This window comes from Equus quagga, chromosome 11, assembly GCF_021613505.1.
Source record: "Equus quagga isolate Etosha38 chromosome 11, UCLA_HA_Equagga_1.0, whole genome shotgun sequence".
In the NCBI taxonomy this organism is placed as follows: Eukaryota; Metazoa; Chordata; class Mammalia; order Perissodactyla; family Equidae; genus Equus; species Equus quagga.
In genome coordinates this window covers 87,810,472-87,826,833 of record NC_060277.1, presented here as the reverse complement: position 1 = coordinate 87,826,833, position 16,362 = coordinate 87,810,472, and the positions used below count along the sequence as shown (strand labels likewise).

At 40.2% G+C, this 16,362-nt stretch overlaps 1 protein-coding gene across 1 annotated transcript; it reads left to right on the top strand.

Annotated features, from left to right (window-relative positions):
• Nucleotides 1-13,973: 13,973 nt before the first annotated feature.
• Nucleotides 13,974-16,025, top strand: KIF2B (kinesin family member 2B). Its single transcript, XM_046677844.1, has one exon. It carries the CDS (start codon nucleotides 13,974-13,976, stop codon nucleotides 16,023-16,025), a length of 2,052 nt encoding a protein of 683 aa, XP_046533800.1.
• The last annotated feature ends 337 nt before the right edge of the window (nucleotides 16,026-16,362 follow it).

The following is a 16,362-nucleotide window of genomic DNA, read 5'->3' as shown; positions in this document are numbered from 1 at the left end:
TTCAAAAATAGATGTTTCAATTCTCCCAAAGAATGCCTCTTCAAAAGCTCACCGCTAGTCTTGTGGGCAGGGTACTTTATTTAGTTGGGTGAGCTGCTCCTTGGTACAGAAATCTCCTCAAATCCTTTTGTAGCCACAAGCTATTTGTCTCACGCCCAAGGAAACTGCTACTGACCAGTTATAGTCATGTTTTCAGAACTGAATGAGAATTGCTTATTTCGTTGAGAAAATATCAATTTTCTTTGAAATTATAATCAAGGCAACATAATTTTAGGAGCCACAAAGACAATGCAATTTCAAGAGAACCAGCATTTTAAAAAAGACCAGTTTTCAAACAGGGAGCTCACATTATCTTCCCCCAAAGAAAATAGGCCATGGGTACTTCTATGTGGTATTTCAACCCACTGCAATCTACCTGAAGGAAACCATTAATTCTTCCCAGCGTTTTAGAATAATAGCATGATGATGAGACCCCTAGAAAGCACTCAGAGGAAACATTGGTGGCAAGTGCCTGCTCCAGTTGTTTAATGTTTGTCAAACTTGAATTGCATTTGAAGGATACATTGCTGGTAATGGATTTCCAGTTCTATTTCCACATGGGCAAAGCTTTGTAGCCATTACAACCTGTAGTTTATTACCTTACATTATGTATGAGATGATTTTTGTGAGCAGGTACACAAACACAAAGGAGAAAATACAAGAAAGCAATTTCTTTTATTGCTCAATATACAGCAGTTAGGAATGATTTGGAAATTTTTCAAAGAGCTCATTTTGGGAAATTCTTAGATATACTCAGGAGTGATTATTTTCTGCAGTGTTACTAAATAATTTGGAAATAGCTAAGATTGACATTAATTCCTAAGGGAGTTATGTCTAGTTGTGGAATTGACACAAAATGTCATAAAACACACATAAGATTTTTAATAAGAAGATCTTCAAGCCCTGTTTCTAACAATGATTAGCTGTGCGTGATTTGGGGCATATAATTTAACTTCTCTGGGCCTCAGTTTCCTCCTTTCAGAAAAGAAATAATACAGCCTGCCTCACATAATTGTAGTGAAGATTACATGAGTCTAGCTCATTAGTTACTAAAATGTAGATGCTCGGGGCCAGCCCAGGGGCACAGCGGTTAAGTCTGTACGTTCCGCTTCGGTGGCCTGGGGTTCACCAGTTCAGATCCCGGGTGCAGACATGGCACTGCTCAGAAGGCCATGCTGTGGCAGTCATCCCACATAGAAAGCAGAGGAAGATGGGCACAGATGTTAGCTCAGGGCCAGTCTTCCTCAGCAAAAAAAGAGGAAGATTGGCAGCAGACGTTAGCTCAGGGCTAATCTTCCTCAAAAAAACAAAAACAGAAAAAAAGGAGGAAAAAAAAGTAGATTCTCAAGATTTTGGGCCTAATCCAAATTATTAGACAAGAGCTAATAAGTGTAACTGAATTTTGTAAATTGAAAAGCATTACACGAATATAACCCAAAAGAACAACAGGGTTGTTTTATTTGTTTTGTAAAATTTGTTTTCAGATGTCGTGATAGGGGTTTGCCAAAGACTGTTATACAGGTTTTTTTCTTATTAGCGAAAAGACTGTGTGTCAAAACTGAAACCATTCTGTCTTTTTATCTTGATGCAGGATCAACCAGTTCCTGGAATCTTATTAAATAAGAGCTTGAACTTCTGGTGCAAGAAACAAAGAACTGTTATTACTGGTGATACGGAATGGCTTCAAAATAGTGGTATGTTTTGACATGTAAAATGCTGTTGATAAATTGCAAAACATGAAGGGAAATCTTACATATAAAATCTCTCCACCATAAAGTGAGCAACTAGCCTCATACACAAAGTGCCAGGGAAGCTGTGCCTTACTTTCTTTCTCTACCACTGGTTCACAGCCACACGATCTGTAATTTATGTACAAATGAGAATAAGGAGAGGGAATGTGTTAGTTCTTTACATTTTTGGCCCACAGTTGCCATTTTTAATCCAAAACACTCTCAAATCTGGCCAACTTTTCTCCACACTTTGGAAGAATCATTTTCTTTTGGCTGGAGACTCACTGTCAGGATTTTCAGGCCTGGAGAGAAGGTTTTGTTTACAAATTCAGAAAGGAGAAAGATCAAAAACTAGGCAAGAACAGAGGAGGTCTTGCGACCTTAGCTCCCCATGAAGTCACACTTCAAACTTCAGAATGAGAGGTAACTGCACTGGGCAAAAAGGTTGATTTCCTTTCAGATGCGTGAAACAGTTCCCCAGTTAGAGAACACACTTCCAGCATCAATATATGTGTTCTTCAGCAATGTTTTGATCAGAGACTCCAGTATACTCTGTGCGAGCATACATAAAAACACATTAGCAACAGCAAGAAAAGGCTAAAAGCCATGGGAACCGATTGAGGGTACCAGAATATGAAGAGGGAGCCAAGAATGTTGCCATGTCAGATGCCATCTCAGAACTCCATAACCTAAAGTGAAACAGTACAAGTCCTACCTCTATAATATCTTTCATTTCTATGAATTAAAAAGTCTAGTTACTGGGGCTGGCCCCATGGCCGAGTGGTTAAATTCACGTGCTCCGCTGCAGGTGGCCCAGTGTTTCATTGGTTCGAATCCTGGGCGTGGACATGGCACTGCTCATCAAACCACACTGAGGTAGCGTCTCACATGCCACAACTAGAAGGACCCACAACAAAGAATATACAACTATGTACCAGGGGCTTTGGAGAGAAAAAGGAAAAAAATAAAATCTTTAAAAAAAATTCTAGTTACTGACAGTTTTGAACAATTATGAGACTCCAGTAAAATGTTATTCTTTTATTTTCTAAACTTGTTAGGGTAGACTAGTCTCTGTTTTCTTCCATTTCTCTTCATAATAGAAATTTCTTTCACTATAACACTTAGGCTACGAATTGTAGAGAGTATGGTGTGGCAAAAATCACACGGATTTTAGAGTTATATGTAAGCTCAAAGCCCAGGCACTATTAAGCAATGAAGAATTAGTGCCTCTGAGCCTCAAATTTCAAATTTCTCATCAATTAAATGAAGATAGTAACACCTCAGAGAGTTATAAAATTGTTTTAAGAATTAAACAGACAGATATACACACATATATGGTATACACAAAATTTTATATAAAATATTTGTATATTTTACACTTATATATACAGACAAATATATATGTATTTGAGAGAGACAGTGTTACATATATGCCTAGAGAGACAGAGAAAGTGACAAAGATACTTGAGAACTTAGCCCGGGGTCTGGACATGATAAAACTTCCATAAATAGTATCTATCATTATTAGTTCTAGCATGCATTTATTCATTGCTCCTTCACAAATATTTTTGAGTGGCATCTATTTGGATGCTGGAGATAAAAAGTGTAAGTAATGTGCTCAGTGCACTCAAAGAGTTTATTTTGTTGTGTAGAAAACATGCAAGTGACAAATTCAGAATAGTGCTTCAAAAGAGGTAAACAATGAAGCATAAGAGAATTGTCTAATGCAATCTTAAGAGCTAAGGGAAACCTTCCTATATAAAATGGCATGTACAGTATGAAATACCCGAAGCAGACAAAGGAGGAACCAAGAGAAATAAGAGAGATGAGGGAGGGATAGAGTTCTACATGGAGGGGACAATGAGGCAAAGAAAATAGCAATCAATCACCCTTTGTTAGAGAGCTTTCTATGGGTCCACACCATACTAAGTAATTTACGTCTCATTTAAACTTAAGGATCAGCAACCAATAAGTATAGAACTGATACTCTGTCTACCTGATCCTAATGCATGGGCTGCTTACCATGATGCCATGGCATAGTTGGGTCTAGCATATCATGGAGTTGGAGCATGGAGTTGGATGAGTGGTAAGACTGGAAGGCTGGAAGACAAAGGATGGAGATACCAATACCTTGAACGGCCTTGTCAGTGGGACTTCATGGAAGGGGAGAAAGTGCCTTAGACATGTGGTTTTGAAAAGACACTGGATGGCTTAGCACATGGAATTGGCTGGATTAGAGACAAACCTGGAGGAAAAGGAACCAATTAGAAGGTTGTTGCTGTAAGTCAGATAAGAGATAGTGGTGGCCCAAAATAAGACAGTGACAGAAATAATAGTAATATGTGGACAGATTCAAGAGGTTTCCAAAAAGTAGAATTGCTAGAACGAAATTAATGATGAAATGAGGGGAACAGGAAGGAAGAGAAGAGCTTTTGGAGCTTGAGCAAGTGGGCAGATTCACTGAGATAGAGAAGCAGGAGAAACAACTTTCAAAGTCAAAACCGTGTAAGATGTAAAGCGCTTAGTACATCAGAGCCATCAACACATGGCAGATTTTTTTTTTCTCTTGCTCTATGTTTTTGGTTCTTTCTGCCTTTCTGACGCTACTATCACATACATCCTGGTTCTAGTTTCACCATTTAACATTTTATCAAAGACAGATGTGAATTACAATTGTCATTATTCTCTCCGCAAAGAAAAGTCCTTATGGTAGGCATCTTTTAAACTGATCACTAAAGTGACAGATCTCATCATTGTCCTTTCATATGTATAAACATTTCCCACACAAGAGAAAATATCCCGTTTTAAAAATATATCTGTATTAATTTTAATATATTTCATATAAGCACTTTTTCCAAGCAAAGTGCATGACACATGCAAGATTATAACATTAATGGTATGCGTAGTGTGTGCCTCACACATAATATGTGCTCAGTGAACTTGCGTCGAATGACTGATAGCTCTCAGTTCCACTGACCAGGCAGGTGCTCAAAACCCATCTCCTCCTAGCCAGAAGAGTGATGGATTGGCTACTTGTCTACAGAGTATTCAAAAACAGGACAAAGTGAAAGACAATATGAATTATTAAGTCTTCTCAAATCTAAAAGGCTGTGATGCTACTGCAGGAAATATCAAGAATCATGTGTCCCTCTGGCCATATAACACCACAAAGTCATTTTTTCACAAGTGAACCTGGAAAAAGAGAAACTAAGACACTCTATAGGTAAAGCCTATAGATGTCTACAGATAAATCACAAGTCCTGGGTTACACAAAGCAGAAAGATTCAAGATCCTTTTATCAGTCCTGAGCATCTTCCATTACTATTTTTCCTTGAAGATATGGTTTATTCAGTTCTTACTCTAGATAGGCCCTATGCTAAGAGTGTAACATTCATTATCACACACTGCCCTTGTCCCAGAATTGCTGACATCAGTTACTACTCGTATTTGACATACCAAAAAACAAAACAAAATATCTGAGAGTTAGAGAGAGAATAACTTTCCCAGTGTGCATATTTGAGAACTTTGATTCTTGTAGTTTTTTTGGTGTACTCTGTGACATATTTCAAAGAACCCTAAAATTACTGTAAATATCTGTGTCCTTGTTCCAATTCAAGTCACTTTTTATAAATGTCAATTTGTAAAGGTTTTCTCTGAGTTCCAGCTTTCTCATTAGTAAGATGAGACAATATCTGTTTACTTCAAAAGTTTGCTAGGAGATCAAAAATGATATGGTGTGTATAAGTACTTTGTCAATGGTAAGAAATGCTTACACATAGATGGAACCATGATAGTGTTATTAGGGTACAGATTGAAGTTAACCCCAAACTGTAATCTAAATTAATAGGATCGCCACACAAGAAAAATTGACTGTGCCTCATTAAAGCATAAAATAGAAAACATAGTACTTTCGGTTTTTGGTAAATCGTTATAATGGCTAATTTTTATTCATTTGATAAAATTTATCTATTAATGAATGAGATCAATAATTATAACTCAGAATAAAACCTGATAAAATTTAGACTGCCTTCTCCTATCCTATTTGAGATTGCTCTTTCATATAATATTATGTTCTAATAAAGCAGGAAACAAGGCCCATCTCGAAAATGCCATTTACAATGTAGACACATTCTAGGACAACTGCCGGCCATTCTATGCATTTTTCACTTTCAAAAATTCTCTTTCCCAGAAGGTAAGTTTTCCATGAAATGAAATCAGAATTTGCTGGAAATATTTAATGAATCATCTGCTATGTTTCCCTAATAGTTGTGACCATACATCGTGCTACTTATGGTAAATAAAAGAAGGCCATGAGAATAAATTGATTACACACAGTCACACACACCTATATTCGATAAAATCTGGATGAGTTGAATTTTCTATACGTTTCTTATTCAGATCAAAAACATAATACCTTATAGATAAGTCCAACACACCTTGGAGAAATCAAAATGGACCAAGGGGCCCAAGTCCAGAGTGAGAACCAAACTCTTTATCTGTTTTTTGCAGGGCTTTATCTTACCATAAATTCATCTGCCAGTGTCTTTTAAACTTGTGAGCGAATGTAGGAAACTGGAGGTAACCATCAAACCCAAGCATTTTCTCATACAATCTTTGGTCAACACTTATCTATCATAATTCAGCAAAGAATTCTCATTATTTGCCAGATACACCAAAATGTACTTTCAGGAATCTTTTACCCAGTGGAAATAATTCTATCACCTTTGGAATGAGGCTTATCTGTTTACAAATTAGAAACATTCTTAGTTAAGGGTCAGATAAGAATTGAGAGATTTGGCCCAATCTTTTTTTTTTTTTTGCAGATGAGGAAATGGAATTTCAGAAAAGTGGTGTTTCTTGTTCAAGAATAACTAAGAATCAGTGCCTGAGCTCTGAGCTGACAAACCTAGGTCTCTTTACTCTGGGTGTAACGCTCTTTGTACTAAAGCTCTGTGGCTTGGCTGTCCTCTTCCCTCATGCAGTGATAGTCTCATGGAAAAAAGAGAGAATGAACAATAAAAGAAGCAAGTAAATACAGTACTTACAAAATATAGTAATAATAAGCAACATTTACTAAGTTCTTACTGCATGCCAGGCATTGTTCTAAGCACCTTTTTCATTATTTTGTACACTTTCCTCATACCAGCCCAAGAGGGGGATACCATCAGTAACATTTATAGGTGAAAAAACCTGAGGCACAGAGAGGCTAACTTGTTCAAGGTCACAGAACTAGGAAGCAGTGGAGTTAGAATTCAAGCCCAAGAAGAGAGAAAGGCACACAGCTATGAAGTGGAAGACCAGAATAAGGAGGAGCCAGTCCCAAACACAGCTTGGTAGGCAAAGTCTTTGAGTCAGGAAAAAGCCGGATGCATCAAAAAAACTAAGAGAAGACTAGTGTGGCTGGAATATCATTTTTAAAAGGAGGGAAGGGTGACACTACATAACTAGGGAAATTGGCAAAGGGCAAATTATCCAGGGCCTTGAATGCCAGGAAGAAAAGGTTGAGTTTTTAAGCAGTGAAATGGAAAGCCATTGAAGATTTTTTTAAAGCAGATTTATAATATGATCTGAATTACATTTGTAACGTTCACTCTGGCTGAAAAACCCAGGTTGAGATTTGACAGTCATTTCTTTATTCATTCATTCACTAAAACTGCAATTGCTAAGTCTGATTTTAGTGCACAACCTTACCCAAAATTTGTTTATCCCAGCGCAATATCCCTTATTCACCAAACCAAATATATATCCACTAATAGCAAAGGGTTATATCTAGAGGTTTCCCAATAATTCCTGAATCATAGCAGCTTGTACAACATTAGATACAGGTACTTGAATTATAAGCTCAACTAGTTACCTCTATTAAATCAACCAAATGTTTAAAGGAAATACATTGTTCCCCCAGAATCAACTGGTTATTTTGACATCATGTCGTATTCCTTAGAATGTTAGTCTTCTTGCTTTGTATTTCCAGGTAAGAATATAAAAACTGTTGCAAAATGGTAAATATATGTTACTCTGACAGGCAGACACCAGGCTCCAACAATAAGTAGTGCTTATAATATCACCTACAAAGATCACACTGAGATATAGTATAAAGCTAAGAGTTTTCAGTCTTGGTATAACTTTCATCTTATACATTTAGCAAATAGGCAAAAGCAACCAAAAATCACGGGTATTCTGAAATATCACATATTTATCTCATGCTCTCCAACATTTCAATTGAACAAGCATTAAATATCTACCATGTACAAGGTACATTCTAAACCACTGTGGAAGAGACAAAAATAAATGAGATGCCTTCATGCTTCTAAATCTCCTTTAATGACATGAGGTCTTGATATAATGGAATTTTACTTCATGTTGATAGACAGTAACACCAAAAATGAGATTTTGCAGCAAACCTTTTGCAGAAACCTAAAAGTAGCTTGCCCAGTAAAACTGCATTGTGTCCCATTTGCTGAAGCAGGAGGATCTTCAAACATTCAAAATACTAAAAAAAAGAAATTTCAGAGCCACAAGTGTATCGAAAGATCATTCATCCTTTTGTTCACCGAACCATGAGATCATAAAACTCTCTGAATAGAACGAGACCTCGAGGGCATCCAGTCCAATGCTTTCTGGCTTCACAGGAACCTAAGAATCACCTGGGGTGTTTTCAGTAACATAGATTTTCTGGCTCTGGCCGCTGGAGCAGGTCTGAGTGGAGCCAGGCATTTGTACAGTCTCAGATCATTCTGGTGTATAACCAGGTTTGAGAACACAAATCTAGCCCAACTCTCAGATCTGTTATTTAAATATGGTGTGCGCTATCTTTCCTACCAAGTTGTCATTGTTTTTTAGTCTCTGCTTATGTGTATGTGTGGTTATTTGTTAATATATGTCTCCAAAAATGACGTCGTAAGCTCCATAAGGGTAGAGTCTAGGGCCGTTTTCTTCTCTATTTCATATCTAGTACTTAGCTCAGATCTTGACATTTAGGAGACAGTCATTAAGGTTTGTTGAATGCATACTTGATTGAATGAAGTCCTTCATTAGTTTGACTTGAAGTCTCTTTCCGAAACACCCATTTATTGTGCCAGTTTTTAATAGTTCCAGGAAGCTTCGTAAGTCCATATTCCAGACACTGGGAATATAAACAGAAGTAAAGTATTCTCCCTTCTTTCAAGGCTCTTAATTATTTACCTAGAGAGAAAGATGCAGATACTTTTAAACAAAAATGGTAAGTGCAGGGGCTGGTCCCGTGGCCGAGCGGTTAAGTTCGCGCGCTCTGCTGCAGGCGGCCCAGTGTTTTGTTGGTTCGAATCCTGGGCGCGGACATGGCACTGCTCATCAAACCACGCTGAGGCAGCGTCCCACATGCCACAACTAGAAGTACCCACAACGAAGAATATACAACTATGTACTGGGGAGCTTTGGGGAGAAAAAGGAAAAAAATAAAATCTTTAAAAAAATGGTAAGTGCAATGTCAAAGATAAGTATGGAATAAAGGTGGGAATTGAAGATGGCAACTAATCTAGCTGTCACGGAGGTAGAGGAAAGGAAGCAATGGATTTTAAGGAAGGCTTTTCAAGGGAAGTAATGCTAAGTTGAGTCTTGATGGCTTAGCCCTTGAATTCTGGAATGTTCACACACCCTAAATCAAACAGAACAAATTAGGTTCCTCTTCTTTAGGTAGCCTTTTACATATATATAGAAGGTCTGTCTCTCAAACCTTCTCTAGGACAAATATCCAAGCTCCTACAATTATTTCTCACAAAAATATTGTATATTCCTTATTGATTTTGTTCCATAGCAAACTGATTTAAATATCCTGAATTGCATAATCTAAAGAAGACTCTAAGGGCACGAATACAGCACATGGCTTTCAAGTTCAAGAGCCATAGCTGAACTCGAAAGGCACCTATTTTGCTTATGAGTTACACAGTTTCTGTAGTTGCAGTGTGAGTTACAAATAAACAGCACTGTTGGGGAGATTATAAGCGAAACCCAAGCCTCTCCCCTCAGCATGCTAAATAAAACTGAAAGCTGAAAGCTGACCTGCACAAATGGGTTTAAAGTGAGAAACTGACAGTTGTTAGTTTTACCCTCGTGGCTAACTTCACAGGCTAACTTCCACAATTGACAGATATATAGGAACCATATAAATATCCCCAGGTAAGCAACGCTATCTAATAAGCCGGGGAAAGATGGCTCTGACTGAGTTCATGTTGTTGTCATAGAAACAATTCTTGCCTATTAAACCCATGAGAAGGCCAGAGAAGTGCGGACTTACCTGTTTGGTTAAGTATAACGCATGGAAAAATGCTGAAATGTGAGATGGCAGAGATACTAGCTGTAATGGTAAAACACGACGCTCATTCTAAAAGATAATTTTTCCCTTATTTTCTAAAAGCATACACTTAGTAAGGTACCTCTCTACTCTTAAAAAAAAAAGAACTTTTAAACTGGAAACGATAAATTCCATTTCTTCAAAGAGATTTGGGAAAATCTACTGAGCTCCTCCAAGAACTAAATCAATCTGAGATCACATCCATATACTGGAAAAGTACAGCCCCCAAGGTGATCAAACAAACCCAACAGCTGCTAGATGTCCATTAAAACAGTGCGAGAAAGGCGCTTATTTGATGCATTTCTCCTGAGAGGTTTGTACCGAAAATGAGCCTAAGAATCACATTCTCTCCCGTAAAGTAACTCTGACAGGCCTCAGCCTGGGAATATACCTGTAATTAACAAATGAAAATGACTAAGCTCATTTCCTGGGCTTACTTCCTCCCACACTACCTTAGCTTGCCGGCCTACACCTGATACTTATCAGGCTTTTGAAAAAAGGGGATCTGAGATGAAGAGGGTGCATCAGTTATTTGGCAAGGCATGAGCTTCTAAGTAGGTACATAGAACTAAAAGTGTAGATGATAATTCCTTGAGGGTAGGATTCCTTTGGCATAGGAAATAGCATATGGTAAACATTTTGTATATACTTATCGCTTAGTTATATTCACTAAAAAAATATGGTGGCTTCAGTCTCTAGTCTGGATAAACTGCTCATCTACCAAATGGCCATCCAGGCAATGGCCAAGAATAATACCATAACTTGTATCTAGGTCTTCACACTTTGACAAATGCCTTTTTATCTTATTATTAAAATTCACAATGTTTTCTTAGAAGGACTGCTCCCTCAGAATAAATTCCATAAAGTGAGAGGTTAGGTAGATGTTATCTGAATTCTGAATTTTGTATTAGCAGATTAAAAAAAAGATATTCATGCTGCAAATGAAGTTCCAGATTATCAGAACTATAAAAGCACTCAGATGATTCTCTATAGACTATTGTTAATTAACCTATGGGGAATTTTTTTTATAGTCACTACTGAAAATGAATATTTTGGGTTCCCCTGATCAAACAAATCCAACCAGTAATAGACACTATTTCTTAGGAAGGGATGTCTCAATTTAATGCTATTTTGCCTGATTATTATCAACAGAGTCAGAGAAACTTTCCTAGAGATAGTGATATTTGAGATAGGTATGGAAGAGTTCAAGGAAATGAGGCAGAGAGAGATGATTCTAGTCAGATGGCTAACACAGCAATTGTCAAAGTGTGTGGTCCCTGAACCAGCCGCATCAACAACACTTGGGAACTTAGTAGACAGGCACGTTCTTGGCCCCACCTCATACTTACTGAATCAGAATCTCTAGGGTGGGCCCAGCAATGTGTTTTAACAAGCTCTGCAGGTGAATTTCATGTATCCCAATATTGAGAACCACTGAGCTAGAAATTTGAAAGAAAGTGCTATGTTTGAAGGCCCTCAAGTTCATAGTATGGCTCAACTTCAGACTAAGTGAGGATGGCGGTAAAGCTTGAGGATGAAAATGTAGGCCAGACAGCAAGGTGCGTCACGTGCCCTCTTATGGAATGTGTACTGTGTCAATTAGGATGATGGAGAGCTCCTGAAACGTTTGTAAGCAGGGGATGAACAAGGAATTACCTGTTAAAATAACTCTAGGGGCAGTCTGAGAACTAGACTGAGTCCCTGACTGGATAAATTTGCCCAAGGAAACAAGGTAATAATTGGTTGGGAGATTAAAAGATGTCACCATAACAGAAGATTTCTAGAGGCTGCAAAAGGACTAACTCCAAATTAGGATGGGCTGAGGACGGAGAAGACAAAGATCTCTCTTAGGCTTTTATCAGTGGAGAGATGTTGAAGCTGCTAAAAGCACTTAAAATACCTAAGAGGTCCCTCTCTCTCTCTCTCTTATTTATATACACATAAAAGAAATTAAACCGTGGGAGCAAATGAGAATCCTAGACAAACTATATAAGAGAGAAGAAAACTGAGGGGAAAAAAAGCCCTGAAATGGCTCAAAAGACCTTTCTGGGTCTGTTGGACAGTAAAAGAAACTTTAGTCTCTGATTTTTGTACCACCATGGACCTGGTCCTGTATTGTCTATCTACAAAAATCATTGGTTTAGTTGTAAATATATGGTTAACCAGGAAGAGCTAGAGTTTGCATAATTTTGAGAGAGATCTAGCTTTTTCAAAGGTGAAGGTAAAAAACCCCAAAACTATTAAATACTCTAAAGCAGGAATGCTTTAAAAAAATGTAATTTAACTTAAAAATAGAGGGATTAAGAACATTTGCACAAAGCCCCTGAAGCTAAGGGAAAAAAACTAATTCAAAGGACAACTTTAAATATTGATAATTTGGCAAATAAAAAATTAATAATCATAAAAAGACAACTAGGGAAAGCCCTTTCTCCTCTCCCTCCACTGGCGCTCAACATCCCTCTGAAATTAGCACTGCCTACTTATAGAGCCTCTTCAATACCAATACCCCCCACACCTTCTTTTCAAAATCTAAGCTTTAGTAAATTTACTGAAGAAAGGAACTTTCCATTAAAAAGAAGTGCGTTTATAATAAGAATTTATTTCCATAATGTCACTTGGTCCTAGGGAGGGTAGGAAGGACACCATGGAGCTGTCAGTGGAACTACCACCAGACTCACAAACCAGAAGACACTGTGGGGGGGAGGGGGGCGCTGTGCGGGGGAGAGGAAGTTACACACAGGGCTCACCTTAATCCTCATGTTGGCCTATCTGGCAGATGATGTCGTTTTTTGTTGTTGTTTTTTGCAAGCAAATCATCTTATGGAAAAACTGTGCAATCTTACCAAAACACATTTTTGCCTCTGATCCTCTTAGCTGCCTTCCGATCTCCCAACCCCCTCCACCCCGACAGCTTCTAAAGGACACACACACATTTTAGGGTAAGGAGAGGAGGGGCTGTAAGATGCATTCTTTCTTTCCACTAAATGTCTCTCCTCCCTCTCCAAATTATGGATAATGAGGCCAGAAGTGTCATTACTGAAGGAGTTTGGAAAGGTAATCACTGAAATAATCTCCAAAATAGTGGTGACTGGAGTGCAACAAAACTCACTTTACAGCTGTCAGAGCCACTTGGAACGTGATAAACATCTTGTGTTTGCAAACCCAGACGCTGCACCAGAGGAAGTTCCATGTTAGCAAATTACCACGAGAACCCGCTACCTTCAACTCGTTTTGATTTCATAATGAGAAATCCCATTAAACAGGAACAACTTTAAGATGCAACTGTTAAAGTTTCGAAGGGGGTGGGCGATGGAAGAAAGATGGCAGGAAGGCTCGAGGAAGTTTCTCTGGGATCCTGTCTTTGGAAGCCTGTGATTGGCAGTCAGCTCCACCTTCACTTGTTCCCATTGATCCCTGGAGGGTTGAAGTTTAAGGGAACATTCACCTGTTCTCAGATTAAAGCAATTCGCTTTGGGACTGCAGGTGAAGTCTACGCGGAGAACGGACATTTCTAAAACTTAGGCACAAACGTCCTTGGACTATATAAACCCCACTCCCAACTCTGATCCTTTCGTTCTCAGCGGCAGAGAACAATTTCTCTTTTCCAACTGCCTCTGCACCTAGCGCCTGGCATCACGAACGTGATTTTTCCCCTCCACCTTTGACCTAGAGGCCCTAGGCTCTGCCGCCACTTCTCCCCATCCCTTTGTGACGTAAGTGGCCCCGGGGACCCTAGTGCTGGTAGCTCACAAAGGCAGGTGTAAAACGCAAGAGCACTCAGTGCTCTGGGTGCTTCAGGCTGGCTTGGGCTCAAGTCCTGCTGCTCCAACCCCAATGGCCCCCGGAAGTGAGCTTTGACACCTCCATCATTCACCATGGCCAGCCAGTTATGCTTCCCTGTCGCTCCCCACCTCTCGTCCTCAAAACCCTTGAAGCCACACTTCGGAGTTCAACTGGGCCTCTGTGTGGCGATCCAGCGCAGCGACGGACGGATCCACCACGCTGTGGTGACCGAGATCAAAAGAGAAAATGCTTGGGTCGCCGTAGAGTGGGTTGAAAAAGGAGTCAAAAAAGGCAAGAAGGTTGATCTAGAGACCATATTCCTACTGAATCCAGCTCTGGTTTCTGTTGAACAGCCCCCACCGTCCAGGTCATTGCCCTCCTTGTCTCTAGGGCCCTCTTCGGCCATCGGGGACCAGCGCAAAGCCACGCAGTGGATTGCAACAATCCCCCAGAAAAACGAAACGCCCTCAGGGGACAGCCTGACTGTGAGAGTCCCCAGCAATCCTTGCCTGATGAAGCAGAAAAAGTCTCCCTGCCTTCGGGAAGTTGAGAAACTGCAAAAGCAGCGGGAGAAGCGCAGGCAGCTGCAGATGGAGATCAGAGCCCAACGTGCCCTCAGAGTCAACACGGGAAATCCCAACTACGAGATGTTGCGCATGATCGAAGAGTACCGCAGGCACCTGGACCTCAGCAAGGTGTCCCTCCTGGAACCGCGGGAAGACCATCGCATCTGCGTCTGCGTGAGAAAGCGGCCTCTCAGCCAGCAAGAGACCACCATGAAGGACCTGGATATCATCACCATCCCCTCCAACAACGTGGTCATGGTACACGAGTCCAAGCAAAAGGTGGACCTCACTCGCTACCTGGAGAACCAGATCTTTTGCTTCGATCATGCCTTCGATGACACCGCCTCCAACGAGTTAGTGTACCAGTTCACTGCCCAGCCACTGGTGGAGTCCATCTTCCGCAAGGGCATGGCCACCTGCTTTGCCTATGGGCAGACGGGCAGTGGGAAAACGCATACGATGGGCGGAACTTTTTCTGGAAGGGACCAAGATTGTTCTAAAGGCATTTATGCCCTGGTGGCGCAGGATGTCTTCTTCCTACTCAAAACCTTGACTTATGAGAAGCTAGACCTCAAAGTCTATGGGAGCTTTTTTGAGATTTACGGGGGCAAGGTTTATGATTTGTTGAACTGGAAGAAGAAGTTGCAAGTCCTTGAGGATGGCAATCAGCAAATCCAGGTGGTCGGGCTGCAGGAACAGGAGGTATGTTGTGTGGAGGACGTGCTGCACCTCGTGGAACTAGGGAACAGCTGCCGGACTTCAGGACAGACCTCTGTCAACGCCCACTCTTCCAGGAGCCACGCCATCTTCCAGATCATTCTAAAGTCGCGAGGGAAACTGCACGGCAAGTTTTCCCTCGTTGACTTAGCTGGGAACGAAAGGGGAGCAGACACTGCCAAGGCCAACCGGAAAAGGCAGCTGGAAGGGGCGGAGATCAATAAGAGTCTCCTGGCTCTCAAAGAATGCATTCGGGCTTTGGGTCAGCACAAGTCCCATACCCCATTCAGAGCCAGCAAACTCACACAGGTGCTCCGGGACTCCTTCATAGGCCAGAACTCCTCCACTTGCATGATTGCTACTATTTCTCCAGGGATGACCTCTTGCGAAAACACCCTCAACACTTTAAGATATGCAAATAGAGTAAAAGAATTAACTCTTGATTTAAGGCCCCACCATCGTTGTCTCTATCCAGTTGGACAGGAGGTGCCTAAGATGTTGGAAAAACACATTAGAAATTCAGAAATGTCCTTTCAGAGGAATAAATTTATTGAAAGACCTTGTATACAGACTGAGGAGGAGGAAGAGACTAAAGAAATGCAACCAGTAGCCACTCCATTAATGGAGGATACAACGAGTTCTGGGAGGAAATCAAGCCAATGGCCAGGGACCAACATCCAGGACACAGCCGATGGGGTAAACTATGATGTTGATCTTTGCATTGCCCAGTTATTGTCCATTTTGGAGCAGAAAGTAGATATTCTGGCTGAGATTCAAAAGAAACTGAAATTATTACGAGCTGACTTCCAAAAGAAGAGCAAGTCTAGTGAAGCCACTGGCAAGGGATCAGACCTGAAATGATGAATATAGGGCTACAGTTCTTACCTCTCTTACAAAGAAAAATTGTCCAAATTATCTAGATATAAAGGTCTTCCTGGAAAGCTTAAAACATCTTAAAATACGCTTGTCAGAAATGTCCTCTTTCTTCTTCCTCTGTATTTCTGTAGTTTTCATTCTGTAGGACAGTAGTTCTCAAATGGGAACCATTTTGCCTCCCAGGGACATTTGACAATGTGTGGAAACTTTTTCAGTTGTCAAAACTGGATGTGAGGGAGGCGGTGATACTGACATGTAGTGAGTAGAGGGATACAGATGCTGTTAAACATCCTACAATGTATTGGGCATCCTCTTGCAACAG